Raw genomic sequence first — 16,401 nt, forward strand, 5'->3', positions numbered from 1 at the left:
TGAAAAATTCTCTAACTTCTTTGGGTTCTTGTGTCGGAGGGCATCTTAGGTCATTATTCATTATAATAAACTAAAAATTAAAAATAACTAATTAAATACGCACATTTAGGTAACATAATTTTTTGGTCATAAAGCGGTGACACCAAAGGGACAAGCTGTCTAGTGCATGACAAAGCTAATCCTGTCCTCTTGTGTGGCTCAGACACTTAGTCTGGTAATGAGCCCATCTCTTTTCTAAAATCTCCCTGCAATCAAGGGACTCTTGGTGTAAACATTCATTTATTTTTTTTCTCACGTCCTCTTCTTTATCCTAAAATGCTCAAACCAACTGGCTGGTGCTTCGGAAAGGTGAAAACTTAGATTCATCTTGGAATGTGGCTAAAAAAGATAAATTAAGGAAAAAGAAATGTGTAATTCCACCTTAAGAGCAGATATTCTCCCCCTGTTCACTGGCGTTATCTTAACATTCAGATAAAGATTAGCATCAGCCAAATCCGAAATCTTTTCAGACGTTTTTGAAATGTTTCCTTTTTTTTTTTGGCGGGCAAAGATGCATTAAATTGGAAGAGAGAACTAACGTGCTTCTCTGGCTGCCTGTTGAGTCTTATCAGTCCAGAGATCTGTAGCCTTCAAATGACTGCAAGCTGGCTTTCTCCTGTTTGGCAGTTGTCGCGGCAGTTTGAAGGCTCTTCTCTCCTGTGTCAGGAGCCTTTTACAGGAAATAGACAAACAGCTCCAGGCTAAGATTTATGGACTTTCAATAAATCTGTAGAAATAGATAAACGAATCCCAACAAAACTAGACACCGATAAATGGGATGTCCATTTAGCTGAGCAATATCTGGCCTGGTGTGTTCCAAGCATGTTGGACCAAGCCGTCTGGAAAGGCTCTTTGTTTCAACAAGGTGTTCAGCAAGCCTTTTGTCCTTGCACAGTGTCTGACCTTGCACACGAAGCATCAAATGGTACATTATTTGTGTGCCGACTGCTGACAGCCCAAGGCTACACACGCATCTTTGCTGCACCAATCCCCAGCCAATTAGGTAAGGCCAAATGCATTCATGTAACATCTGTGAATACAATGTGTTGTCACATAAGAAAAGATTCCCAACAAAGACTGGCAGTGCCTTCTGCAACTGACTTGTCATATCTGAATCACTGTGTCATCAAGGAGTGCTGCTATCAGAATAAAACAGCAAAACTCTGCAAATAAAATTCCTATTTCTGCCAGCAGGTTGTAAACCTGTTCTGTCACAGTTTGCTCTTCAAAGGGGTCTGTGGGCTGAGGTGGAAAACAGGACATTAGGGCATCCTCTGGAGAATAGCTTGAATAACAGGGGATCATTACAAACAAATTGGAAGGAAGGGCTGCCACTGATAAACGTTGAAGAAGCAACTGCAAAGGTAAGGCTGGGATTAAGAAATGAATTATGGGCAACGGACATTAAGAAAAAGATGCAGCGGAAACAGAATAAGACAGCATGAAAGGGAGCAGCAGGGTGTAAAGCCAAGTCCTCTCTTCGATCAGTGAGTCTGGCTCTGTGCCAATGAAGCGCTGTCTACGAGGAGGTAAATCATTTTCTGCCTGAGAAGGATACTGGGGAGAAAAAAAAAGATTGCTGGTGCTATGCCACAACCAGCTTGGAATTGCTTTATTCCCAGAGATGGGAATCCCCACTCGGCCAAGAATAAATGGAACAGTTGGTGACAAAAAGTGAAAAAACTCATCAATATTCAAGAAAGTCTGGTTTGGTGTTACAATATATCAGTGTAAACAGAAATGCAAGCACTGGCGAGTAGCAACAGCTGAGTGCATTTTGTACCTATTTGGACAGAACCCTTACAACATGTTACGTGTGATGCCTAGAAAAGTATTTACACCACTTTAACGCTTGCACATTTTGCCATGTTAAAATCACAATCTTGAATGAATTATACAGCGGTTTTATGCATCATTTTCCTTCCAACTTACAATTGTACACTACTTTATGTTGGTCTATCATATAAAATCTCAGCAAATTACATAGAGGATTGTTGTTCTACTGTGTCACAAGGTGAAATAATACTATTGCAGGGCTCTGTATGTGGATCTTGAACTGTGAACAGACATCTGATTTCAAAACCAGAGATCTGTGTCTGTGCCAGGAAGGTTGACTCCTTTGAGACGGATAAGAAAATATTCTGGCACATAATCACATAGAAACAAGAAAATGTTTTTAAACTTCCATCCCAAAACTGATTGCATCTCCACACACCCTGAACCCATCAACTCAGTCACACACCCATTTATCTGTACTATTCCCACACTGAAAAGCCATTAAGACCCCTTGCCAAGAGGGGGTTTAAGGATGGCTTAAGACAAGCACAGGAAGTAAATTTGTGGGTATAATGCCATTCACTGTTCACTTCATTGTTCTTTCCAGCATTCAGGATCACATCTTGCTAATGTGGCCTTAACTGGCCATGAAGAACTGAACAAAGCACTGGGCTTTGGCTCTGCAGGACTTTTGCCAGTCAATGAGATAAGCTTGCAAATTTAGGGTCTATGGAGAAAAGAACCAAAGATATCTGCAACAGGAGACAAAAGTGTGAATGCTCAGCTGTTGCTTCAAATATTTTTCAGGGAGTTAAATATAAAAATCTTGGTGGTACATATCGCTTTCAGCTGATGGGTGACAGATTATGATGAAGACATGTTTCCCCCATCTTCACAGACTGCAGTCTCCCCACCTCTGGCTCTGCTGACGAAGATCAACAGCTGCTTTTATCTCTCCCTTTTTTAGCATTTTTTCCGCGCTCCTCAGACGTCGCTTCAGGTGTTCTGCTGTACACTCATCTCTCTGGTTGCAGGGAGGCTGGAACAGCTCCACATCCTTCACACACATCTTGAACTCTAGTTTACCCCCCATCCCACCCACATTTTCCCTTAGACACCTCCTTAGAACCTCAGGCGGGTTTACTCAGGGCACTCAAAAAACGTCTTGGCACTCACCTCAAGTCATCACAACTTAAATGACATTTCCTGTCTTGATACAACACATACTGGAAGCAGGATATTGCACACAAAACACTAGAGTATGAATCACGTGAAGCAGATGTTCAATCAAATATATTGTCCTCTTAATTTAATTCATAAGACAACTTCAGACCTTGATGAGCACAGGATGGACAGGCAGAGGGTTAAAAGTCAGCTTACTTCTGCTCCACTTCCCTGCTACATTAATCACTTTCTGTCAGCGTAAGACACATAGCGATTATTTATTTGCACTTCTCCGCACAGAGGCTATCACAACAAACAGGTCTGCAGCCAGCTAAGAACATTTGGGGGTGATTAATCAGCACACTGTCGGGACAGACAGAACACGATGGGGGAGGGGATTTTAACACGTTTCTTAATCTTTTATCTATATTCCAGCCAACAGGCAACCCAATAAAAACTAGACAGAGGTTCGCATGAAACGAGCTGTACAGTTGTGTTGATGCCTTTGATAGTAGATGTAAGAGTGTTGCATGAAATAAGATGGGTTTAGATGAAATACAGTAATACCTATTTGGGCGGCAGGGATCAATAAATGCAACATGGAATTGAGGCATGGGCTGGTATGAGAGTCTCATGGTGTGATAACCTTGATACCAACAATAAAAATACCTCAAAGTCATAACACAGAGATACTTTTCAAGCATATATTTGTGCTAATTTTGATGATCGTGGTTGAAAGCTAATGAAACCCCAAAATTCAGTTTCTCACAAAATTAGAATATTATGTAAAGCAGAAACGTTAAAGATTATGGTCTACACAATCACAGGGATGACTTTACAGCCCACTCTTTACAAGGAGAGTGCAGCAAAAGGTCATTGCTAAAGAAGCTGCCTGCTCAAAGTACTGTATGTCAATGGAAAGTTTAGTGGAAGGAAAAAAGTGCAGTAAAAAAACCTGCAGTGTGAAGTTTCTATAGTCAGACGTTTTATATAAACTTAGATAACTTTATGCTCACCCTTGCTGACAAGCTTTAATGAGATGTTTTTCAACTGTACTTGGTACCTGCCCACTCTCATCTCTGCTTTAATCACCATGGTATCACTAATTGATTAGCAGTAAACTGGCCTGACCTAAACCCCAAAGCAAATACATGAAGTATTATTAACAGGAAACTAAGAGACACCATAATCAACAATGCAAATGAACTGAAGGCCACTAATAAAGAAACCTGGACTTCATTTACACCTAAAGCTGTAAGTTTTAAAACCTTGGTATACTCTGGTACTGGTAGGCAGCCCATGCCTAATGGAACTCTGATCTTGAAGAAATGTGTTTGCAGGTGTCTCATTCAAATGAAGTAGTTTATCCTCTATCATATACTTGTAAAGTCAACAAGTACAGGCACTGAGTCACAACTAGTGTATGTGGATATAGAGATTTTATAAAACACTGCAGCTGGTTCCCATGCAAAGGGTCATGAACCGATTACAGGCAGTAATCCTTTCTGTTCAAGACAATGCATGTGGAGACACAAACAGCAGCAATAAATCCTTTTCATAGCTTTTATTTTCATGGAGAGGTGTCCAAACATGGCAAGACATGAAAAACGCAGCAGAAAAAGTCTTGCATTTTCCCCTCTAAGATGTGCAATTTGTTGCGTTTATGCATTGCAATGTGCAACAGCCACAATGTTTCCGTTTGTGTCTGTATCTCAATGGGTATTAATTACATCAGTTCAGAGAAAGGTCAAAGGCTAATTAGTACATTTGCAAATACTAATATATGTCAACACCACAATGTATTTAGCAGCAGCCCCATCAGTCTTAGATTTCTTATTTTGAGACCCCACATTTGCCTGTTTCAACCCTTCTCCAGCAAAGCTACCAATAGATGGAGATTAAAAATAGTAATCGCAATTAATAGTTCCAGCTTCGGAGGATCATGAGACAAAAGCTAAATCACCTGTCCTGACAATCACCAACTCTCAGTGGTAATCAAGCTGCCTGACTATCAAAAGACCAGTGCAACCAGTTGACATTCAACTGAATGAGGTCCTGCACTTGTGCATTTCTCAAAAAAGTGTTTGGGGAAATCAACTTGCGACTGGTGATTAGACAGCTATTACTTGTTCATACTGAAAGAAAGGACATGACACAGCTAAACATTGAGGAGCAGCGATGCCTGCGAAGCCCCAGCAGGGGCCACCTTTGTTTATCCAGATTGTAGCACATAAAAGAAGCTCACAGGAGATTATGAGCTTCTTTTCCACAACTGCCCACAATAAGGTCATAAACCTCCACAGCACATTTTATCTGCCAGTCTTTCTTATTTCACTCTTACATTCTGTCTGAGCCACAATGTGAAAGTCACTACTCCTAATGACAAACATAATAGACTCCATTTGCATGACACCTTTCACTGAGGGGCACTAAAGAGGTTTAGATGGAATCCTTGAGCCCCCACAGTCATGATACATAATATCCATTCCACAAGATGGGAGTAAGAGAAATATCCATGATAACTTAACACTAATGTACTGATCATGAAGCCCCGTGGGCAGCCATCAAAGCTTTTATCCAGTTAGACAGGGAATGTTTGACGTGGGCAGGCAAACTGAGCCGGAAAGGGATTGATGCTCAGGCCACGGCCTTTCCTGCCCACATGCAACTAATCGCACACAATTTGGCTTTTTTTCCTGTTGCCACCACAGTCCTGAGTGACAAAGGCAACTTTGTGTCATGTGATATACCTGCTATAGATGCATTGAGAATTATGATGGAGCCTGGAAATGGACAAAAACTCAATTGAAAACTGAAAAGAATTTTATCAGATCTTCTTACGATCAGATGATGCACTATACCTAAATGCTGCCACATTGTGCTGACAACTACATTCTTTGGTCTGGAGACTGTTGCTTAGCGAGGAGCAGTCAAAGTCTAACTATTTTTAGTATTAGTGAAGCACTTAAAAATAAACTCAGAGGAAGCACAGAGATGTAAGAAGCCATAAAAAAAAGGTTGTTAGTGAGAGCAACACTTTGAGGAGATAACAGGAAGACTGAAAGGAGTGTAGTAAAGTTGCTTTGTTTTATCCTTTTAAGGTCTCAGTTGGTTGTGGAGCATGCTGTATTTGCAAATACTGTCATATTTTAAAAGCTCTTAGAGTTAAGGTAAGTTTTACATTCTCTGGGGAATATACACATAGACTACTGTTTTAGTAATGCTAGCTCTGCTAACTTCACTGCTTGCTAATATAAGATACTGAACTCAAAATCACATTGTTTTTGCTTTAAAATATTAGTAAAAGCTTATTTTACAAAGACAGTGTCACGGACAGTCAGTCTTAGACGCTGCCGCTGACAAACAAATAGCCACTGACTGCAAGAAGGCAATAGTTTGGTGCTGTTTTTTTAATCTCCTTATTTCATATGCTAAATCAGAATCTGCAAAATGGGTTGAAGCATAATGAAATTAGAAACTAAATATCAGAAACAAAATTCAGATCAGTGCATCTTTAATGCCAACAGAAAAAAATCCTTGCTGTGTGAGAAGAATCTCTCAGGTCTGGATTGCAGTGCTTTTCCCACTCCCCGTGGGGCACGACACATGTGGACCAGGGTGAGTGCACAGGCTTGTGTCAGCACTTCAGCTCTTTGTTTGTCATCCCCACATCCACTGACCCCCTTCAGGCAATGTGAGTGGGCCAGACACACTTCCTGACTCAGGGGATTTATTTAGGGGAACAAGGGAAAGGGGACATGAATATCCATCCATTATCAGTGTGATAAAACTTCTGCCATTTTTCCTTTCCAGTTTATGTAGCTGTTTATAACATCAGGGACAAGTGATTCTGGAACAACCAGTAACAATTGAACCCAGGCTCTGCATGGGGCCCATCATGTTCCAGGACATATCTTTTATAAATCCTTTAAATTGTACATCGAACACTATCAGCACAAATACTGAGAGTTCTTGTTGGCTTTCCCATAAACTGAACACAGAATACATATCAGAATTTATCAGTATAATTTTTTGCTGCATGCAGATGAATGAATTGTATGTGGGTGGTGGGATACATCTGCATGGTGTAGATCCCTTAGGCTGCAAGGACAAGCTGAACCTTCATCAGCAACTCAGTCTTGATAAAACCCGATGGGTCTGGATGAATTCACACCTGGGTTTTTCTGCAGGCTCCAGCCTTTTTGTTGCCTCAGCTGGTGCTGCCAATGTTAGCTGCTGCGAAGAAGGAGCCATTAGTCCCATCAGCCTGATTATGACAAGAAAAAAAAAAAACAGCTGGTGTTTTATCCACCATCAAACAAAGACAAATACCCCAGAGCAGCTCAACCATCCCAGCTAACACCCACTCAATACTTCTGATGAGCTATTCGCTGCCCTGGGCATGTGTTGCTCAGATTCAACAGATTGATATGAATCAATTCTCATTTGTCAGTCTCCAGAGATACACGCGGTATTAACATATTCTCCCCCATTTTGTCCATTTCCTCAAAAATAGAGCCCAGATTTCTGCAATATGTTATACAGCTACATACCATACAGTCTGCTCACACTCCCGCTTGGTGGAGGAATCCATCTCGCTGCAGCCTGACAACAAAACTATTAGCCCCTCACCTCGAGGGAGCACACAGTCCAACTCCAGCAGCACAAAACTCCACATTCCACAGAGCGAAAAAAGAGAATGAGCGACACACAAAGAAAGATAGATTGGGGGAAAGGTAAAAAAGAGAGAAAACAGCTCACAGGGCAGTTTCAAGCCCACAAACACACACAAGAAGACTCTCACACATCCAGCTGAGCTCAATCTTCACTATGTACAACATAACTTACTTGACTCCCATGGCAGTGAATCCAATATTCTTCTCCACAGACACAGACCTCCTTTTCCTGACGCTTTCAGAGAGGAGCATCAGTCTAAGCTCGACTTCTGAATGACAGCATTTATAAGCAGATTCATCCTGGGCAGCTACTGGTCTGCTCTGAGTCTATATGCCCCTGGCTATGTGGGCCAGACCGACGCTCAGTAGACCCCTGTGCTCCCTGTAATCTAGGCTGTCTGTTTGTCACCGCCTGAGATCCTTGCTGTCAGTCACAACACAGCAATCCAAACACAGTACTGCCCTGCTTTGTCTGTCCCTAGAGTCGCTGCATGGATCCCCCTGCTGTTAAAGAATGAAACCCACTGCATTTCCTTCAGTTCCACCTGTTTGCCTGTCTCCCAGGTTCTGTTCCTGCATAGCAGCCACAGCTCAACTGCCATGCAGTACCTGGCGAAGGTCAGTCTCTACCTCAAGTGGAGGAGTTTAAGTTTCTTACTCACGAGGGATGATAAAAGGGAGCAGGAGATGTACTGTTCTGGTCTGTCGTGGTGAAAAAAGAGCTGAGCCAAAAGTCAAAGGTCATTATTCAGTTGAGGGTGACCCACTCTCGTTATTCCAGATGATGTTCACATGTCTACGCCAGCGTAGTCCTTGATTTGCATTTATTCTGACCTCTCTCTGAGGTTTGTTTGCCATGATAAGGCATCACTTTGGGTTGTGGGACTACATCCTATCACCCCCCCCCCCACACACACACACACACACACACACACACCCCTCCCCCCATACCCCCCACATGTTTGCATCATTGCCTCCTTTACAAGCAAACAGGATGAACTCAGTTGTCTTCATTTACAATCTCTAAGCTCAGATGAATGGACAATAGACTTTAGTAAGTAATCAAACATGTGTTTTATCCTGTAGTGCCTCTACTTTCCAATGTGCAAGACTCATTATTGAAGAGATGCACTTCCCTCCCCCTGACAAAATTACAGTTCACTGGGCGTGAGTGGGTTATTGCAACATCCTAATTCCCACTCTACTTTTGAAAGAAAAATTTGTCACATTTTACTCCCACGCGCTAATCACGTTTCCATGGTTACTCCAAGCAGCCCTGGGGATGAAGGGCAAAGTGTGTTGCTGTCACAAAGGTAGTGTCTTTTGTGTGTGAGGCTAAATGGACCTGCTGCTACAATTACAGGAGGATTCCTATACAATCACAGTCATTACTGCACAAACACTCACCTGGGCAGCAGCTGCAAAGCAGAGATTGGTGACCATAAAACCACTTCTTCCTGCTTCCTCCTGACGCTGCCCCCAGGGCCACATTCCAGCAAACAGCTGTCCGCACTGCGTCTGCAACAGCCCACCTGCCTTTAGTGTGCCACCTTAATCTCAGTGGCCCTCTAAACTATTTTATTCCTCACCTCCTTATATTATCAGAGTAAATAAATCAACCATCTCCAGGGTAAAATTAGTGCAAGAAAACAAAGTGACAAATTGACTTGCCACGTCTTCCAAACACTTTTAGATAAGGGACTATCAATAAACCATGAAAATTGTCTGATGCTGCTGTGCAGAACTGAGCCTACTGATATAACTGGGTTGCAAACTGAGCAGTGGACCCCCCTAGGCGGTGCTCACCCAAACATCCCATGAGCCCATCTCCTAATAAACCCAGCGTCACAATCAGCAGGTGTTGATGGGACAGAGAGATGAGTGGAGGAACCTGCAAAGCAGCAGTTAGCTCCACCATCTCGCCCCTGCTGAGAGCTCCCTCTGTTTTCATTACACAACACTGTGTCAATACACTAATCATATGCGCCGTCACAAGGCAATCAGTGCTTAACGTGCAAGTCAGCTGAACACATGGCTCTAAATTCATTACCCCTTCCCAACCCCTGTAACACACATAATGAGATGCAGATACACACTCCACCCAGTCAGAGCTTGACCCCTGATTCGTCTCGTCTTCCTGCAGCGTTATAGTTAGTATAATTGCCAATTGGTCATTACTGACCCAGAGGTCATCCTCGTTTCAGAGTGTATTTTTTACATTTATGGAAAAAAGGAAGACAAAAGACTGCCTTCAAATCTAAGATTTTACAAATAACTTTAAATAATCACCAAATGTATGAAGCATGAAGACCAAGGAACACACCACAGAGGTCAGGGAAAAAACTGTGTGGACGTTTAAACCAGGGTTAGCTTATAAAACAATATTTGAGCTTTGGATCTCTCACTGAGCACTCACTAGTCCATCACCTGTTTATATCTGTTGTTATGATCAACCGTTTATTGGAGACTTGCTAAAAGATGCAAGCTGCATATTTCCATAAAGGATATTAGCATTTCCATTACAATCTCTAATGTCTTGCTATACAGAAGTCCAACTGTCTTTTTTCTAAATGGATGCTGAATAGGCAACAACTTTGGCCTAAATAATACAATGAAAATTTTGTCACATTGCAATTGCTTATATTTTTCTGATCTTTATTAGGAAGAGTCGATTTTTATTTGTAAGAAAAAAAAACATAATTTTCCCTCCGCTTCACATTTACTCTCGTTGTATTTGTCTATAAATGTCAATGTCAATGAAATACATTGATGTTTGCGGTTTTAACTTGACACAATGTGGAAAGTTCAATGAGATTGTTATTTTTGCAAAGTACTATATTTAGCATAGTTTACTTCCCGAATTTTTTTTTTGTTTGATTAAAGCCTTTTATTTAAAAATAATTGACTAATTTGTCCACTCAAGTCACCCAGAAGCACAAAGGATGAACTCAAGGTAAAAAAAAAATCCTGCTTCCCAACATGAATCTGACCTGTTGCTAAATTTCGCACATTTTGTTTCTTAAATAATTTTTCAACCCAGTAGAAATCTTAAATGAAACAACTAGGTGTTAAACGAGGTGCATGGCTGAAATCTCGCTGAAATGTTGAATATTAGATTCATAAAAGTCATAAAATTCACATTTCTCTTTCAGCAGAGGTTAAACTAGAGGATATAGGCCTGGACTAATTGTGATCTAATTAAAATTTGATTTTTGAGAAGAGGAAGTGTTCCTGAATGTTAGACAAGTGTCAAAAGACACTGTACTCAGCTGGGGTAAAAACCGCTCTTTGCTTATTCTGCTCCCACATCCCGAGCTTTCAGCTTTTGCACATGCATGCTACTAATTGAATCTACGGAAAACAAAAGATGAATACTAATCAGATATAAATTTTCAATCAGCTCCAAAATATGATGGACAATAATTGAATCAAATTTTTTATCCTCCACTGTTGGTTGATGCGTTTCTTTTTTACTTTTTGCGCCTTACGTTTCAATCAGCAATTACACAGAGAGAACAGCTGCAGAGGTTCAGGAAGTGGGTGTGCTTCAAATCAAGCGAAAAACATCTCTTCTACCTTTTCATTATCTGCAGATTGTGATGTTGTTTAAGTCTGACCCTTATGATTGTATTTGTGTGGGCCATTTTAAACACAGAACTGTTGGCAACAGGTTTTCTTTGGGATGAGATGAAAGGTGGACGCCTCTGTCCGATCAGCACCAGCTACAAGGGAAAAAACATGCCTTCAAACTAGAAAGCTAGTTTTGAGCTCATGTCCACAGAAAACATGACAATTATTAATAAGACAAATCAGAAATAAACCCTGCAGCTGCCCATCATTTCAAGTAAGAGGATGCATGTTCAGTGAAGGGCCTCGGTTCCCTCAGTAAAAGAAAAGGTCTTTTGGTTGCACTGATATACTCTGGCACAGTGGAAACTGGCAAGATAAGCCCCATTTGGATCACTCAAAGAAAAGCTTAGCTCCAGACTGATCCCCCGTGGGCTTCCTGTCACACACAACAGGTCCCCTCGCTGCTTCCTTACACCTCCTGTGGAGCAGGGTTTCAATGCTACTACGCAAAGCTCTTGGGTCAGCTTTCTCCTTTCATCAGTATTCATCACAGCATAGCTCTCTTTGTAGAGAAGAGGAAGGCAATGTATGCCCTGAGCAGACTGCAAAACCATCTATCAATGACAGCACACCACAAAGAAGGAGGGAGGATGGATGGATGGATGGATGGATGGATGGATGGATGGATGGATGGATGGATGGATGGATGGATGGATTTTTTCAGTACTCTGTTTTTTTTCCATTTTTTCAGTACAAAGTAGAACTAAAAATATCCCTGAGCTCCAAATGATTTCACTGAACAACTAAGTAAGAGCATCTGATCCTTAGCTGTCTGAGTAAACACAGAAAAAATGACTAAGCATAATAAAATACCTCGGAACAATATTGAGCTTTACCCTAAGCCTCCTTCGTGACACACTCGCTGTTTCTATAAAATTATGTAACTCTGTTATCCATTTGAGTTCACTGGTGCCTGTCACTGAAGGTTCATTTGGTTCCATGATGCGCATCCTAAGGAATACTAGAAGTGAAGCATGACAAGAACAACATCTCTACTGAATAGGTACCCTACACTGAGGCTAACAACCTGAACCATCATCTTCAGTGGGCAGAAAAGGACAAGTCTGAGCAAAACTTCTTCTCGCTATTCTGCATGCAGGAGAAACTAAATCTTGAATGCATAAAAGTGTCTGCAAATGCATTTTTCACTGACAAGACAGACATACAGCACAATTGTATCGGCCCTAAGTTTGACCGCGGATTTGTGATATGATGTTACAGGGGGAGGTGCTCACCTGATGAAGAAGGAGGCAGCTGCAGATGAGGAAGGAGAGGCTGATGCACTGGTTACTGGTACTGGGAGTCCTGCTTGGCTGGGGCCCCTCAGCTTGCAGGGCGTCAATGAGGTGGTGGTGGTGCTGCAGCTGCTAGTGGTGCTTGTCATGGTGGTGACGGCGGCCTCCAAGGTTGTTACATCACTTTCTGTATCCCCCATCAAACTATGAACCTGTTAACAAATGAATACAGAGATAAGACCACCACCCGAACTCATGCTGGTCCTGCTCATCTCGATTCCACTCCATTTGCTCCTACCTCTGCCCTCCTTTGCCACAGATGGATGGGCAGCTGCTGTAAACTGAACGGGTTAGTGGCAGTCAGCAGTATCCAGAGCAGAGAGCTCCCTACAGAACAACAGGGATGCTGCACCATTCATTGATTCAGGCAACACTCACAAGGTTGCTCTGGATGTAACATACTGTAATTAAGCAATAACCTGCATTTAATTAGCAATTAAATCACTAGTGACTTAGCTCACTCTGCAGTCCTGATTATATCTATACCTCCATGGCTAATTTGGCACCCAAGCAGGTTGAGTCAGAATGCCTGAGAGGGTGTTTTAAAGCGGGTAAAAAACTACCTGTCATTTGTGAGCAGCTTAAATAACTAGGTGGTGTCTGAGCTGTGCATACTGAACATGGCGCACCCTGCTCGGAAAGCAGGTAACAGAACAGGAATAAGCTGAGGTGTGCCACACCTGATTTGGCCCTCAAGCAGTGGTTGTCCATGCTGAACCTATAGTTCACTCACTGTAAAGCCAACAATGCTCGGTATGCCACAGCTGTCCATTTACATATTTGATGCAAATATCCTAAAGCAAACACCCAAGAGACATTTACAGCATACGTTTAGGGCAGTCAAATAAGTTTCACAATTTTTTTTTTAAGTTAAACATTTATTTGCTTGTTCTATTTTGGGCTGGCACAAACACTGCGAGGCTTTGACTGCAGCCAAAAATACACAAAAACATGTTTTGTTTTCAGCTGAATTCTATATACTTTCCTTGGGTCAATTCAACTCTTCATCATTTAATATCCCATTTTCATCTCAACCTACAGGTCCTTCTCAAAATATTAGCATATTGTGATAAAGTTCATTATTTTCTATAATGTAATGATGAAAATTCAATATTCATATATTTTAGATTCATTGCACATTAACTGAAATATTTCAGGTCCTTTATTGTCTTAATACGGATGATTTTGGCATACAGCTCATGAAAACCCAAAATTCCTATCTCACAAAATTAGCATATTTCATCCGACCAATAAAAGAAAAGTGTTTTTAATACAAAAAACGTCAACCTTCAAATAATCATGTACAGTTATGCACTCAATACTTGGTCGGGAATCCTTTTGCAGAAATGACTGCTTCATTGCAGCGTGGCATGGAGGAAATCAGCCTGTGGCACTGCTGAGGTCTTATGGAGGCCCAGGATGCTTCGATAGCGGCCTTTAGCTCATCCAGAGTGTTGGGTCTTGAGTCTCTCAACGTTCTCTTCACAATATCCCACAGATTCTCTATGGGGTTCAGGTCAGGAGAGTTGGCAGGCCAATTGAGCACAGTGATACCATGGTCAGTAAACCATTTACCAGTGGTTTTGGCACTGTGAGCAGGTGCCAGGTCGTGCTGAAAAATTAAATCTTCATCTCCATAAAGCTTTTCAGCAGATGGAAGCATGAAGTGCTCCAAAATCTCCTGATAGCTAGCTGCATTGACCCTGCCCTTGATAAAACACAGTGGACCAACACCAGCAGCTGACACGGCACCCCAGACCATCACTGACTGTGGGTACTTGACACTGGACTTCTGGCATTTTGGCATTTCCTTCTCCCCAGTCTTCCTCCAGACTCTGGCACCTTGATTTCCGAATGACATGCAGAATTTGCTTTCATCCGAAAAAAGTACTTTGGACGACTGAGCAACAGTCCAGTGCTGCTTCTCTGTAGCCCAGGTCTGGGGAATGCGGCACCTGTAGTCCATTTCCTGCACACGCCTGTGCACGGTGGCTCTGGATGTTTCTACTCCAGACTCAGTCCACTGCTTCCGCAGGTCCCCCAAGGTCTGGAATCGGCCCTTCTCCACAATCTTCCTCAGGGTCCAGTCACCTCTTCTCGTTGTGCAGCGTTTTCTGCCACACTTTTTCCTTCCCACAGACTTCCCACTGAGGTGCCTTGATACAGCACTCTGGGAACAGCCTATTCGTTCAGAAATTTCTTTCTGTGTCTTACCCTCTTGCTTGAGGGTGTCAATAGTGGCCTTCTGGACAACAGTCAGGTTGGCAGTCTTACCCATGATTGGGGATTTGAGTGATGAACCAGGCTGGGAGTTTTAAAGGCCTCAGGAATCTTTTGCAGGTGTTTAGAGTTAACTCGTTGATTCAGATGATTAGGTTCATAGCTCATTTAGAGACCCTTTTAATGATATGCTAATTTTGTGAGATAGGAATTTTGGGTTTTCATGAGCTGTATGCCAAAATCATCCGTATTAAGACAATAAAAGACCTGAAATATTTCAGTTAGTGTGCAATGAATTTAAAATATATGAATGTTAAATTTTCATCATGACATTATGGAAAATAATGAACTTTATCACAATATGCTAATTTTTTGAGAAGGACCTGTACTTCCAGTCTTTTGTAGCTGCAAACAAACCATATCATACGTATGTACTTAATTTAGTATCATCTTATTTCTCTTACTAGTAACGTTTTTTGATAAGTTATTGAGATCGACATTAAAAATGCTGAAAATCTCTGCCCATTTTCGAACAGTTGTTGGGCCTGTCAAATCTTATCAACCAGCCATTTTTATATATAAAGAAAAGCAGACAAAAAGACAGGTTGCGGTCGTGCAAATATGCCTTTTTTGTATCATATCAGACTAGCTGACTACTCACGCTGTATGATATTCAAAATGAGCACATTTGCACAACCGCAACGTGCAATTCTTTATTTATTTTCTTTATAAAAAAATATACATGTCCAAACTGTTCCTTAGTGTGTAAGTGTGCCAAACACTGGTTCTGTGACCGCAAGCTGGCGTCAATATATATACAACAGGTTAATACCCACCAGAGCCCTGCAATACTACCAAAGAAGTACTACAGGTCCTTCTCAAAAAATTAGCATATTGTGATAAAGTTCATTATTTTCTATAATGTAATGATGAAAATTTAACATTCATATATTTTAGATTCATTGCACATTAACTGAAATATTTCAGGTCTTTTATTGTCTTAATACGGATGATTTTGGCATACAGCTCATGAAAACCCAAAATTCCTATCTCACAAAATTAGCATATTTCATCCGACCCATAAAAGAAAAGTGTTTTTAATACAAAAAACGTCAACCTTCAAATAATCATGTACAGTTATGCACTCAATACTTGGTCGGGAATCCTTTTGCAGAAATGACTGCTTCAATGCGGCGCGGCATGGAGGCAATCAACCTGTGGCACTGCTGAGGTCTTATGGAGGCCCAGGATGCTTCGATAGCGGCCTTTAGCTCATCCAGAGTGTTGGGTCTTGAGTCTCTCAACGTTCTCTTCACAATATCCCACAGATTCTCTATGGGGTTCAGGTCAGGAGAGTTGGCAGGCCAATTGAGCACAGTGATACCATGGTCAGTAAACCATTTACCAGTGGTTTTGGCACTGTGAGCAGGTGCCAGGTCGTGCTGAAAAATGAAATCTTCATCTCCATAAAGCTTTTCAGCAGATGGAAGCATGAAGTGCTCCAAAATCTCCTGATAGCTAGCTGCATTGACCCTGCTCTTGATAAAACACAGTGGACCAACACCAGCAGCTGACACGGCACCCCAGACCATCACTGACTG

General features: G+C 41.7%; 1 protein-coding gene across 1 annotated transcript in view; it reads right to left on the bottom strand.

Annotated features, from left to right (window-relative positions):
- Window positions 1–16,401, bottom strand: part of kif26ab (kinesin family member 26Ab) — a 99,902-nt gene that overhangs the window by 32,457 nt on the left and 51,044 nt on the right. The window contains exon 4 of the mRNA XM_047345374.1: window positions 12,521–12,732. Within this exon, the coding sequence (XP_047201330.1) occupies window positions 12,521–12,732 (212 nt within the window). The remainder of the gene's footprint in view (window positions 1–12,520; window positions 12,733–16,401) is intronic.

The sequence above is a fragment of the Girardinichthys multiradiatus genome, chromosome 19 (genome assembly GCF_021462225.1).
Source record: "Girardinichthys multiradiatus isolate DD_20200921_A chromosome 19, DD_fGirMul_XY1, whole genome shotgun sequence".
Lineage (NCBI taxonomy): Eukaryota > Metazoa > Chordata > Actinopteri > Cyprinodontiformes > Goodeidae > Girardinichthys > Girardinichthys multiradiatus.